Source organism: Equus asinus, chromosome 18, assembly GCF_041296235.1.
Source record: "Equus asinus isolate D_3611 breed Donkey chromosome 18, EquAss-T2T_v2, whole genome shotgun sequence".
NCBI lineage: Eukaryota > Metazoa > Chordata > Mammalia > Perissodactyla > Equidae > Equus > Equus asinus.
In genome coordinates, this window is record NC_091807.1 from 40072772 (window position 1) to 40086394 (window position 13623).

General features: G+C 55.1%; 1 protein-coding gene across 15 annotated transcripts in view; it reads left to right on the forward strand.

Annotated features, from left to right (window-relative positions):
- Nucleotides 1–13623, forward strand: part of TRPM2 (transient receptor potential cation channel subfamily M member 2) — a 59272-nt gene that overhangs the window by 16124 nt on the left and 29525 nt on the right. For 12 of the 15 annotated variants that reach the window (XR_011495439.1, XM_044750913.2, XM_044750910.2 and 9 more), the window contains 6 exons: nt 386–552; nt 3043–3223; nt 4488–4549; nt 5806–6006; nt 9931–10033; nt 13456–13577. Coding sequence is in view for 12 of the 15 variants with exons in the window: in XM_044750913.2 (XP_044606848.1) it covers nt 386–552; nt 3043–3223; nt 4488–4549; nt 5806–6006; nt 9931–10033; nt 13456–13577 (836 nt within the window). In the remaining 3 variants the exon portion in view is untranslated. Of the gene's footprint in view, nt 1–385; nt 553–3042; nt 3224–4487; nt 4550–5805; nt 6077–9930; nt 10034–13337; nt 13349–13455; nt 13578–13623 lie in introns of those variants that run through there. The other 3 variants (XR_011495440.1, XM_044750916.2, XM_044750917.2) reach the window with 3 other exon arrangements.

Sequence of the window (13623 nt, forward strand, 5' to 3'; positions counted from 1 at the left end):
GTGTGGCTGTCCAGTTTTCCCAACACCATTTATTGAAGAGACTTTCCTTTCTCCCTGTATGTTGGTGGCTCCTTTGTTGAAGATTAACTGTCTGTAGATGTGTGGGGCTCTCAATTCTGTTCCATTGACCTGTGTGTCTGTTTTGTACCAGTACCGTGCTGTTTTCATCACTATGGCTTTATAGGACACTCTGAAACAAGAGACTGTGATGCCTCCAGCTTTTAAGACTTACCCCTGATCATGAGTTTGAAGGCCCTTGAGTAGGGGCTCGGCGGGCATGGGGGACTGAGCATCAGAAGCATGCAGGGCCTTAGGTGTCAAGCTCAGGCGTGGCAGGGTGCGCACCAGGACCCATGGGCCTGCCCACCCTCTCTCCTTTCCCCAGGGGCCTGGATTATCACTGGGGGGACCCACACGGGTGTGATGAAGCAGGTGGGTGAGGCCGTGCGCGACTTCAGCCTGAGCAGCAGCTACAACGAAGGAGAAGTCGTCACCATTGGAATTGCCACGTGGGGCACCTTGCACAACCGAGAAGGCCTGATCCATCCCACGGTGAGCCGAGTGGGCGTGCTCCTGGGGTGGTGGGGTCAGAGGAGAGACGGGAGGCAGGGAGTTGATGTGTAGGATCTGACGGGGGACAGCAGTGGACAGACCACCATCTGGGCACCAGGGTAGATGCAGCGTGGAGGGGAGAGGCTGGACAGGGACACAGGAGCTCTGGGCTCGAGGCCCCCGCACTGCAGATGCTGGTGACCCGGGACAAGTAGCTAATTGGCTGGACTCTGGTTTCCCCCTTGAGATTACAAGATGGGTCCACATAGGAGTCGCCTAAGAGCCACCGCTGGTCTGGGGCTCTGCTAACAGCCACTCAGATGAGAAAGGAAGGGGGCTGAGTGCAAGGAGGTGGCTTGGCCAAGAGCACGCGGCCCATGAGCGTCTGGGTGGGCTTGACCCCAGGCTGTCTGATCCCAAAGTGTGACCTTGTGACCCTTGAACCCCTGCACTCAGATCTCCTCCAGCCCAGGGACTGCATGATGCTCTGACTTCCGACAGTCATTACCCACAAGGAGCTTCTTTTAAGATTGAAGAGAGAGCGCTCCTGTTTCCATTTCACTGGGTGCAGCTGTGGGAAGCAATTGCTCAAATACGGAGCCTTGAGTTGGAAAAGATAATTTGTTTCATCTGATAAGATTGTTTAGGGACACTAGATTTGGCATAATGAGCACACGTCCACTTAGTCCACAGAGTCAGGAAAGCTCGGGGGACACTGGCCCCAAACACAAGCCTCTGTAGGGGAGAAAGAATTCCTCTGCCCACTCTGGGTCCTTCTGTCTGGACTACAAATTAAATTCACATGAGACAGAATAACAGGGGAAAATCAACAGAGCTTTATGACATGTATACATGGGAGAAACCAAGGACACTGCATAACTCGGCCATCTGGCCAAAGCTGCCAGCTTAAGTAGCATCTTCAGTTAAAGGCAAAGGAGGAGGTTGGGGTAGTCTTTGGGATTTCAGAGGGGAGGAAGACAATTTACATGGAGACGGAAATGCAAATGTTTGTTAAAGCAAGTTTTGCTGGGCCAAAAATGGGCTTGCTGGTGCCTTTCTTTCTTTCTTTTTGAGGAAGGTTAGTCCTGAGCTAACTACTGCCAATCCTCCTCTTTTTGCTGAGGAAGACTGGCCCTGAGCTAACATCCGTGCCCATCTTCCTCTACTTTATATGTGGGACGCCTACCACAGCATGGCTTGCCAAGTGATGCCATGTCCGCACCCGGGATCGGAACTGGTGAACCCTGGGCCGCTGAAGTGGAACGTGCAAACTTAACCACTGCACCACCGGGCCGGCCCCTGTTGGTGCCTTTCTATTGCACCTATTTCACGTTATGCTATAGCTATCTTACGGTGTGATATCTTATGGCTTCCTGGAACAGGCCTTCTAGGTGAAATTCTTTTAGGCAGTTTGGGGTAAGGTTGAATGTTCTTCCTGAGTCTTCCCAGCCTTTATTGTCTTCAGCTCGGAAGAATCCGCATGGCAGAGTGGCACACATCTTGGGGCGGCCTGCCCTGAACCCCGTCATCTCCGTGACTTCTGAGGAGGCTTTCTCATAACTGCCCCATGAGTGGTGACTCGGGAACCGGCCCTTCTCCCCTGGGCCGTGCAGCCTGTGCTCGTTTCCCGGGGAGCCTCTCTGGTGTGATTCCTTTAGCCATCACAAATGCTCGAGATCTGGGCAGCCTGACTCCGGCCTTTGTGTTCCATCTGTGTCAGCATCGTAGACGCACTTGGCTGGACGGGGCTGGTCCTGTCCTGTGTGCTCATTCTGTGGAGCGGAAATCTGAGGCCGAGAGAGAGTGGGTGACTTCCAGGATCACTATGTTCTCTTCCCCACATTTGGAGTTCAGAAGACTCCCCACGATACCAGCCTGCCGGCCCCTGTGGACAACAGGGGGTGTGCGCTGGTCCAGCAGCCGTCCCTCTGGGATCACTGTCCTGGGGTGGCTGCAACAAATGTCACAAACCTGGTGGCTTAGAGCAACAGAAATTTCCTCTCTGCCGTTTCCGGAGGCCAGAACTCCGAGATCGGTATGACTTGGCCACAGTCAAGTTGTCGGCAGAGCCGTGCTTCCTCCAGAGGCTCTAGGGGAGGGTCTTTCCTCGCCCCGTCCAGCTTCTGGCGGCTGCCGGCTTTCCTTGGCTTGTGGCCACGTCACTCCAGCCTCTGCCTTTGTGGTCACACGGCCTCCGCGTCTTCTGTCGTCACGTGTCCATCTGCCTCTCTCTTTCAGGGACACTTGTGATGGCATTTAGGACCCACCTGGATAACCCAGTCCAGATTAATCTTCCCATGTTAAGATCCTTAACTTCGTCGCATCAGCAGAGACCCTTTTTCCAAACAAGGGAACATTCACAGGCTCCAGCGATCAGGACTCCTGCATCTTTGGAGGGTCGTTTATCAGCCTACTAGATCCCTCATTCCCAGCGTTAAAGATGTAGGACTTTCCGTCTGTCTGTGTCCGACTCTTCTCTGCCGTCCTCAGGGTGGCTTCCCTGCCGAGTACATCGTGGATGAGGACGGCCAAGGGCACCTGACCTGCCTGGACAGCAACCACTCCCACTTCATCCTTGTGGATGACGGGACCCACGGCCGCTACGGGGTGGAGATTCCCCTGAGGACGAAGCTGGAGAAGTTCATATCGGAGCAGACCAAGGAGAGAGGAGGTGAGTGGAGCTCGCTTCCGAGGGCGCGCGGGACAGAGAGAGGAGCAGGCTGGTCAAGGTGTCTGGGACACAGCTGTCCGTGACCAGGACATTCAACAGGCGGGGCACTCGAGGTGCGCGATCAGAAGGCACCTGGATTTCTTTCCCACCATCTCTTTGCACTTATTCGGTAGGGTCATCTCTCGTCCCTTTTAACCAGGTGAAGGACAGTCAGGGCAGGCCCCCGGCTCCTCTGCTCCCTCTCAGGTCACAGACCATCCTATAGCCATTCGACCACACAAACATGTCTCGGCTCAGAAGACAGAACCTGCCAAAACTCGGGCCTGGACATCTTTCCTTGAGGTGGGATGGGATGGAGGCTAGGACACTGGGAGGTCAAATACACAGGACTTTGCATATGATTTGAGGGAGGTGAAGAAGGACCGAGATATCAGAATTTCTAGCTCTGTCCCTGGGCTGGGTGGGCACCTTCGGAGCAGCGTTGTTCCTTGCACATCAGCATCCCTGGGGGGCTTGTCAACCCGGAGAATGGCCCACCCCAGGGGCTCTGACTCACAGGTCCAGATGGGTGAGAACCTCATTCCCAAGTCCCCAGGTGACGCTGAGGGTGCCGGTCCGGGGACCACCCTGAGAACCCTGCTCCACTGAGGACGTGGGTGCGGAGTGTTTGGGGGTGCGAGTGTGTGGGGGCCGTGAGATCATGCAGGAACTTGGAGAGAACGTTTGTGGCCCGGGGAAAGACATTTCTGAAGTCTTCACACATCCCCCGGCTGCCGACTGGCTGAAAAAAAGCTCAAGGTGGGGACCGGACGGCCGGACAGAGGACAGAGTTTCCAATGCCAAGCTCCCACGTCACGTGTGTGCGTGTGCCACTGCTTGATGTGTCCCTGTGGCACGCCCAGAGTTGAGGCATTGTGAAAGCCTGCAGAGAAAGGCAGCTGGTTGTGGTGTCCTGCTGGACCCTGCTTGTCGCTCTGATGGCCCACAGCCCCCAGCTCTCCCCCACCCCGAAAAGGGGCAGGAGAGGCAGGTGCAAGAGAGGTGCCATCACCGGGCCCTCGAGTTTGCTCTCATTACACAGAAAAGGCAGGTGCTCTGGCAGCTCCAGGGTGCCAACCTTTAAAGCTGCTTAGTACTTACAACATGGCTCCCAACCGACGCTCGCATGGGATGAGGCTGGAGCTGGCAGGGGGGTGGGAACTGTACCCAGGTGGAGAGTCTGAGCCCTGCCTTCCCTAAGCGGGGCCTCTGTGCTTCATCCTAGGCGTGGCCATCAAGATCCCCATTGTCTGTGTGGTGCTGGAGGGGGGACCTGGCACACTGCACGTGAGTACTGGCTGCAGGGTGGGGGCGTCTTGGGGGTCGAGTCTTGCTGTGGGGGGACAGCTGGCCCAAAGCGCTGTTACCAGCATCCCAGCGGGGTCATTGGCAAGAGGGCTTGTCCACCACAGGGTGGAGAAAGGGAGGCCCACCACGTGGCAGGGCCCTTTCCGAGGGGGCAGGTGGGCTGGGAAGGGAGCCTGCAGAGTGGTCCCTGCTGTGGGGGGGCTGCGCTGGCTTTGGCCCTGGGCGGTTGACCAGCACAGAAGTAAGGGGGCTCCAGAGGGGACTGCAGCAATCATAGAGCCGGCGCCCCTCGCCACCACCCCTCCTGGACCCTGGGGCAGCCCGTGGGGGTTTCTGCAACTCTGCAGCCAGACTCCCCTCAAGGGGTTCTCAAAATATAGGCCCTCAGGCCACGCCCCAGCCCCGAGGGTCCAGCAGCTGAATCGAAGGCAGGCTCCTCGGTGGTTTTAACTCACTGCCCACAAACCTTTCTTCAGAGCCCTCCCTATGGGGTGTGGTTCACCTCACTCATGGGATGCTGACCAACTTTATTTCTGCTGTAGGAACAGACAACAACATTACAGCCTGCAGATTTGGGGCAGGAGCATGGACGTTTCGTTTATGGGATCATAGAAAACGTCCGTTTATGTTTAGTGATTGCAGGAGGTCAACCTAGAACCTTGGGGTGTCCTGGGGGATGGGAAAGCATCTGGTCCCCCACGCCCACCCCTGCAGCATCCTCTTCATGGCTCTCCCACAGACGGTGCCCAGGCTGCTTCCTCGCACCCAGAGTAGGGCGCCTGCTCCCACTGAAGGCCTCCTTCCTACTGGGGTCACGAGCCCCTTCCTGAAGCTGATCTCACCCTGGGTCCTGGGGTCTCTCTTGTTGTCCTGGTCTTACCCTGGGCCTTAACGAGGGAGCGAAAGTCCGGGCCAGGCAGCGCCTCCTGTCTCTGGAGAGTATCTGGAGATGGCTCACGTGTCCACAGGTCAATGGGTGGAAATGTCCAGACCTTTCATTACAGAAGCGTGGGGCGATAGGCCCGAGAGATGATGCATGAGGTAAATGCCCCACAGTATATAGGATTAGCTGCTTTTTCATCTGAGCAGTGGAATGCTAGCAAACTGTTCAGTGAATTTCACAATAGCCCACTGGCCCTGACAGTAAATGCTGTTGGAGAATTCTCCACTTTAGGAAGTGTCAGGGGGGGCGGGGATCCAGGCCCCGGGGCTCATGGTTGGCCCCCGCCTTGCAGACCATCTACAACGCCATCACCAACGGCACCCCCTGCGTGATCGTGGAGGGCTCGGGCCGCGTGGCCGACGTCATTGCCCAGGTGGCTGGTCTGCCCATCTCTGAGATCACCATCTCCCTGATTCAGCAGAAGCTGAGCATGTTCTTCCAGGAGATGTTTGAGACCTTCACCGAAGGCAGGATTGTGGAGTGGACCAAAAAGGTGAGGCAGGCAGGCGCGTCGGTCTTCAGGCATGAGCCTGCAGCTGGTACGTCTGGAGGCTGTTGGCCTGGTAAGTAGGACTAGGACACACAGGACCCAGAAACAGAGACCCCAGGGGGCCTGAGGCAGGCATGGAAGTGATCTGCAGAGGGTGGTAGTCTTTGAGCCGGGTGGGCAGACGGCCCAGGGCTGGCAGGAAGCCTTCGAGAGGCAGCGACCTGTTCTGCCAAGGGAGGGCACGTCTCCAGCCTCTTGCCTGCAGAACTTCCAGCTGGGCTGGGACACTGCAGGGTGAGAGCACAGCTGTTGTGGGAGGAGGAGCCTGCTGGACTGGAGGGGCAGGAGGCTGGTGCTGAGGCTGGGGAGGGCAGCAGAGGGATGGAGAGCTGAGACTTGGCAGCACGGGCGCTGTGAGGTGACCGCAGTGGGTGGCCGAGCCCGCCGAGCTCAAGGCTGGCAGGCAGACGAATGGAGGCCTTCAGGAGTTGGCAAGACAGGGAGGCAGGTAGAGGGGGACGAGACGGGGCCCAAGCCTGGCTCCTGGGTGCCGTCTGGAAGGGCTTCCCGTGCATTCCTTAGATGGAGGACATGGTGGGTCCTCCCCCATGATTCAGTGGGCATGAGCCCTCCCTGGGGATCTGCATGTGAGCAGCCCAGGAATGCCCCCTGGTCTCCCGGATCAGAGGGTTTGAGTTCAAGACCTGGGAGGGAGTTAGTTACACCCAAAGGGGCAGTCCTTCCCACGCCGAGGGCAGAATGGATGGAGTGGAAACGGAGGAGTTCTGAGACAGGAACCCACGGCTGACGGGTCCAGGAACACACCACGTGGGGGGCGGGCATGGCCCTCTGCTGCAGGGCACAGCTTCTTTCGGGCCTGCTTGTTCTCTCTCTCTGTTTTGGAATTATTTTACATTTACAGAAAAGTTGCAAAGACAGTAGAGGGTTTCTGTCCACCCTTCGCCCAGCCTCTCCTGATGATAACGTCCTACAAAACACAGGGCTTTTGTCAAAACTTAGACGTGAACTCTGGGACATCACTGTTAGCGAAACACAGGCTATTCCAATGTCATATTGATCCACTAGTGTCCTTTATCTGTCCCAGGGCCCAAACCAAGACACCACATTGCATTTAGCCTTTTCTCTTTTATTGTCTTTTCCTTTTCTTTTTTATTTCTAAGGATGACATTATTTACCTAGCCCACTAGATTTCAAGGATTTTCTGGAACATCACCATATAGCCTAGATGAGAGGGGGCTCTGGGGCCCCGCTTTCTAGCCATCCCCTCCACTCTTGAGCCGTGAACCTCATGGGCGCCCCAATCCCCCGATCTCTGGTTTGGACCCTTCTCCGTTCCTGACCCACTTCTCCTGGCCCAGGGGAGAGCGTGGCTGTTACAGCCCAGGATCATAACGGCCCTGCGATTCTGTAATCTTGCTTTTCAGTAATTTTCATCGGAACTTTGTCTTTTATGCCTACAGTGGGAGAGTTTCTCCCAGACACCTGGAGGCTGTTTACTTGGTCGGGAGACCTGGGGCATCTGAAGTCGGCCTCAGGAGTGGCTGTCTCCCCAGTCCAGATTTTGGGTGGCCCTGATGAGCTCTGCAGAGGGAGCACAGCCCATGGCCCTGACCCCAGCCTCCAAAGGGCATCAGTGTGAAGGAGTGAGGCGGGTCAGCCTCACCCGCCCCTGAAACCCTTGGCCAGCCCGAGGAGCTTGCACAGAGGCCCCGCACCCACCCTTCCTGTGGTTGTGCTGACTCTGCTGTCCTGGCCACACTCTTAACCCAGGGGCTGAGGCCCACTGTCCTGGGGTCACCTCACCTCTGTTTCCTGGCAGGATTCTCTGGAGGGGCGGGTGGTGCCTCTCCGCTCCTGGGTTCCCCTGACAATAAGTTGTGGCTGGCAAAGTAATCCAGGTCTGTACCTTTCATCCCGCTCTGTGAACGAGAAGCCAGGTTGTAAAAGCTCGTGGAAATTCAGTTTTAAGTGCCTGATGTGTGCTCTCAGGGCCAGTCCGTGGAGCAGCTTAGCTCCGACTGTGTCTAATTTCAAGCCCTGTGGGGAGTCCATGCCCACCAACCAAAGACAACAGGGACACACAAGTGGAGGGATGACATTCCCTTGGGGATCCATGGGTGTGGGAAAGGCCTGCTGAGAGTCCGAGCCCCAGATGGGGGGCTGGGGAGGGTCGAAGGCAGGGGGCTCACTCTGGATGGGGCAGGGCCAGTTCCTGGGGCGTTTTGCGGGTGGCATAGTGACCTTGTTCTTGTCGGTGCTTCTTGTGGTCTCAGAGTGAGATACGGAGGTTCTGTGAGATGGTTTTTGCCATGAGCGTCAGGGCAGTTTGCAAAGACACGGAGGTCTGGCTGTGAGCGCTGGCTCAGTTCCCGACTTCAGCGCTGCTTCCGCGCCCCCCCCCCCACATCCATTTGGAATTGGCAGGTGGGCCCTGGGGCCTCTGCTCAATTGTTCATAAATTATTCAGCAGTTCTCAGAATGGAATCTAACCCACTGTTGTCAATGCGCCTTTTTTTTAGTCTGCCTTCCATTGTGGAGTCAAGGGCCTGAAAACAGCATTTCATACACTCAGTCTCAGGCCGAGGGGGGAGCCCCTGTGTCATTGTTCTGGTTCACTGGGGAGGGGATCCTGCTCCATAGTCATGATCAGTGATTCATTCAGCAAACCTCAGAGCATGGGTCTACACCGTGGGTGAGTGACAAGGGTGAACAGGAGGGGGCCTTTTCCTAGATGCTGCCATTGGCGGACTTGGCTATCAGTCATGGGGTCTCATCACAGGGACTTGCGGCCAACACCACAGGGGTGTGTGTCAGGAGGAACTTGCATGCCCTCTCTCGGCATTCCTTTTCTTGTCTGTAAAAGAGGGATAATTAGTACTTAAACTCAGGATGGACTGAGATCATCCGTGCAGAGTGCTCTGTACTGTGTCGGCATATTTGCACTCAGAAAATGATAGCTGCTCTGCTCTGTGAATCTCTGTTAAGCTGGGTTAAATTCAGGAGACGTTCTGGCTGGAGGACGGGGTAGGGGTTGGGTGGGAGACCAGAGGGTATTTGGAGTTGTCATAAAAGCCGGACCCTGAGGGATGGGGTCTTAGAGTGGAGGTGGTGTGTGCCAGGGTGCGCCCTGGGCTTGGGGTGGTCTGTGCAGAGGCGTGGGGGACATGGCCCAGCTGGGAGAGGAGATGAGAAGGCAGGTGAGGCTGGGTGTGGCCGGCCTGGGGAGCTGGGGGAGGAGTCTGAAGCCTTCAGGAGCTGTGAGGAATCTGTGGAAGGCCCACCCTGGCTTCGGGGTGCAGGGGTCATGGGGAGCAGCGACTGGTAGCAGGCATAGCAACTAGGAGACAATGATAGATGATAGATAGATAAGATAAATAGATAGGTGATAGATAAATGATAGATGAGAGTAGATAGAGTGGGTAGGTACCTAGATATACAGACAGGTAGGTAGGTAGATAGGTAGGTAGGTGGATGATTGGGTGGATGGATGAGTGGATGGATGGATAGGTGGTAGGTAGGTAGGTAGATAGATAGTTAGGCAGGTAGGCAGGTGGGGCGAGGCAGGGCCCAGGAGGGAGGACCGGGGGAGAAGCCATGCTTCTTATGTTAAGCCATGCTGGGCATTCAGCAGACACTGCCTCATGAGCAAGATGAAGATTCTTCGCACTTGGGTTGTGTTTTGTGCCCAACAGACCACTGGAAATCACTGCATATTATCCTTGCTCACCTTTGTCCTCACTGTCCAGGGTGTGGAGAGGTGAGGTGGTGGCCCTGGCCATGCAGGCAGGCAGGACTCGTGCCCAGGGCTCTGGCTTTGTGTTCGGGGCCTCGTTTTTCCCAGCCCCTTGGAGAGGTCAGGAAGCCCACTCATTACCACGTTCCTCACTTAGGGAATGTTTGTTGCAGATCCAAGACATCGTCCGGAGGCGGCAGCTGCTGACCATTTTCCGGGAAGGCAAGGACGGCCAGCAGGACGTGGATGTGGCCATCCTGCAGGCCTTGCTGAAAGGTGAGGGTTGGGTAAAGTGGGGACCAGGGGGAAAAGGGGGCACAAGGGTGCTCAGGACCCTGAGTATAGAGGAGCCAAAAATACCACCCCTGGGTCAGACGCACAGGTCAGAGGGCAGTGAGAGGGCAGCTGGCGGTGCACCGCTGGGGGCCCACCCCACACCCTGCTGGGCAAGTGGGTGCCCTGTCACTGCTGTCAGGGCATAGCCTTCCTTTTCCAACTCATCTTCTTAACTGAGATCTGAGCACAGCCGCACTAATTTATTCCTCTGTGGTCATCATACTTTCTCATAAAATTTCCGAGTAGGAAGAAAGCACCTTGTAATTGCTGCTCCCGACTTCCCACGCTTCGTGCCTCGCTTAAACTCCTGTGCCTCCAACGCAGCGGAGTCAAACGCAGGGGGGCCTCGTGAGTGGTAAAGCTCGGGGCTTACTGCTCCTGTTGAACTTTCCTTAGTTTCACTTCTGTCCTCTGGCCCATTCTCCACGGGCCCACACTTCCCTCTTCTCTCACTTCTGGGGGAAGGAACACTTCCCTGTCCTTCCCTGCTGGCTTCCACTTGGCCGGGACATCCCTAATGCTGGGGACACGGGCCCCAGGCAGACCCAGATGGCAGAGCAGGAAGCTCTCGTGGTAGAGGGTGAAACTACCTTTATTTCTATATATCCATTCCCTATCCCTTTTACTGACAAAAGGACCAGCTATTGTGCCTCACAGGACCAATGAAATGCTTAAAACTAAGACTTGAGACTTTTGTTTAAAGGCCTCTGTCCAGGGAGAGTCCTGCTCAGAGAGGAGCTGGGAAGAGCTGATTCAACAGAATCAGAGCAGAGGGGGTGTGGGAGTGTGCACATGTGCAAGTGTGGGGGTGTGCGGATGTGGGGGCGTGGGGGGTATGGGGATGTGGGCTGGCCAGGGTCAGGAGCTGTGACTTGTCACCACGGTGGACCCCGACTGCCCCGCCAGCAAGGACACCAAGGGTCAGGAAAGCTGTGTGAATATCCAGATGAAGACAGGGGCTTGAGGGTGTTCCCGTCACAGCCCTAAACTGTCCTGTTTACAAACAGGCCATGAAAGCATCTGTCTCTTCCTTGCCTTTGTCTCTGAGCAGCCAAAGGAACAAGAAGAGGGACACCAGGCAGCCTGTGTACAGTGGAACCTGAAGCTGCCGTGGCCCTCAAAGGCAGTGACATGGGGCCAGTGTGGGCGCTCAGTCTGACCATCAGTGCACAGCACTGGGAGGGGGAAGGACCCCTGCTCATGGCCCAGGATAGACCCCATGGACATGGGGCACCAAATACCAACAACTGTTATGAAGTTCAGGAGAAAGCTGTAGACTCGTGGTCACTCTGGGGCAGGTACTGAGCCGAAGGGGCGTGAGGGGGCCTCTGGGGAGCTGGAATGCTGCAGCTCTTGACCTTGGTGGTTGTTCAGGTGTAGATGTCAGTGAAAAGGCATCGGGCTGTGCAGTTAAGACTGGTGCACTTTGGAGGTCTGCTATCCTCAATAAAAAGTCCTAGGAAGATTATTTTGGCATAGCTCCATGTTGTGCAGAGCAGCATGGATGGCACCTCCCATGGGTGCAGGGCGGGAAAAGAGAGAGATTATGGAGAGAGAAAGAGAGCATCTATTTCTGAAAGCAAACCAATGGGATTGGCTGTAATTGGTTGCTTAGGGGAAAGGGGGTGGGCGTCTGGGGTGGGAGAAAGGGACTCTCCTTGTGATATGGGCATATATGAAAATATCTCTATATACAGAAATATATACATATATGGTTTTTCAATATCAACCCTTTTCAAAAATCAGCTTTATTGAGGTACAGGCTATATACAGTACCCCCATTCTAAGTTTACTGCCAGATGGATTTTTACAGGTGTGGGCACCCATGTGCCCACCATAATCCGGATACAGGACAGTCCCCTCACCCCAGAAAGTTCTCTCCTGCCCCTTTGTAGGCAAACCTCCCTCCACTCCGCCCCCAGCTTTCTGTCACTATATATCGGTTTTACCCATCCTAGAACGGCACCTAAATGGAGTCATACACTATTTGTTCTTTGGTGACTTCCTTCCTTTGCTCAGTGCACCGTTTTTGCGGTTCTTCTGTGTGGCGGGTCTCAGAACACGGTTCCTTTTTGCCACGGGGTAGCATTCTGTTGTGTGAGCATCTACCACCATTTCTTTTTCCATTCACGCGTTGACGGACATTTAGGCTGTCTCCAGGTTGGGGCTGTTATGAATGAGGCTGCTATTTGCTTTCATTTCTCTTGGGTGCCCATCGAGGAGTGGAATTACTGGTGCTGTATGGTCAATGTTTAACTTCATAAGAAACTGCCAAACTGTTTTCCAAAAAGATCCTAGCCTGTCACCTCTCTGCCAGCCGTGGGTGAGCGTCCCAGCTGCCCTCATCCTTGCCAACACTTGCTATTGTCCGTCTTTCACACTGCAGCCATCCTAGTGGGTGTGAGGTGCTATCTCACTGTGGTTTGAATTGGCGGCTCCCTCATGACCCATGATGGGGAGCGTCTTTTCCACGGCTTGTTGGCCATTTGTATGGCATCTTGGGGAAGTGTCTTTCAGGTCTTCTGTCCATGTGTATTTGGTTCTTTGTCTTCTCATTTTTTAGCTGTATGAGTTCTTGATATGTTCTGATACAAATGCCCCATCAGATACCTGGGCTGGGAACATTTTCTCTTGGTCTGTGGCTTGCTTCTGTATTTCCTTCAAGGTGTCTTTGAAGGGCAGAAGGCTGAAACTTTAATGCAGATTAATTTATCAGTTTTTTCCTTTGCGGTCATGTTCTTTGCCTCCCAAGAAATCCTTGCCTGTCCCCAGGGGCAAATATTTTCTTCCGTGTCACAGGAGAAGCTCGGTAGGGACGGCTCTCATTCTCAGGTCTGGGATCCGCCTCAGATCCACTTTGCGTGTGGTGTGAGGTGAGGGCCAAAGTTCTTTTTTTTCTTCCGCAAATAACAAGCCATGTTTTAAGATGTTGAACAGAGAAAGCAGAAACTAGTTGGGCAAAATGTTTGTTCTGAGGACCTGGGTGAGGTGGCGGTTTTGAAATCCAGGCAAAACAGGAAGTGTGAGGGCTGGTAGAGCTGTATCTTTGGACATTGGTGTAAAAATGCCTGCCTTTCAGAGTTCGCGTCTTCCTCCACTTGACCAGGAGGTGGGGGTGGCGAGGGGAAGTGGGGCTGAGCCAGGGGAAGAGGGGTGACTGAAACCCCAAGATTCTCTAACAGTGTGTGTGTGTGAGGGGAAGGTTGCAACTGAGCACTGATTTACTCCATTAAAATGATTGACAGCCTGGGGTTGGTGAGGGATCCCGCCTTCTCTGACTTTATTAAATGGCAGGGGTGCCCATGGGAGGTGGCTTTGAGACCCAGATCGAAGTCCCCTGACAAATGTGGTTTTTCCTGCAGCCTCTCGGAGCCATGACCACTTTGGCCACGAGAACTGGGACCACCAGCTGAAGTTAGCGGTGGCGTGGAATCGCGTGGACATCGCCCGGAGCGAGATCTTCACTGACGAGCGGCAGTGGAAGGTAAGGCTTCTCGGGGCTGCCCTGAGGAGGGACTTGTTGGGCCGAC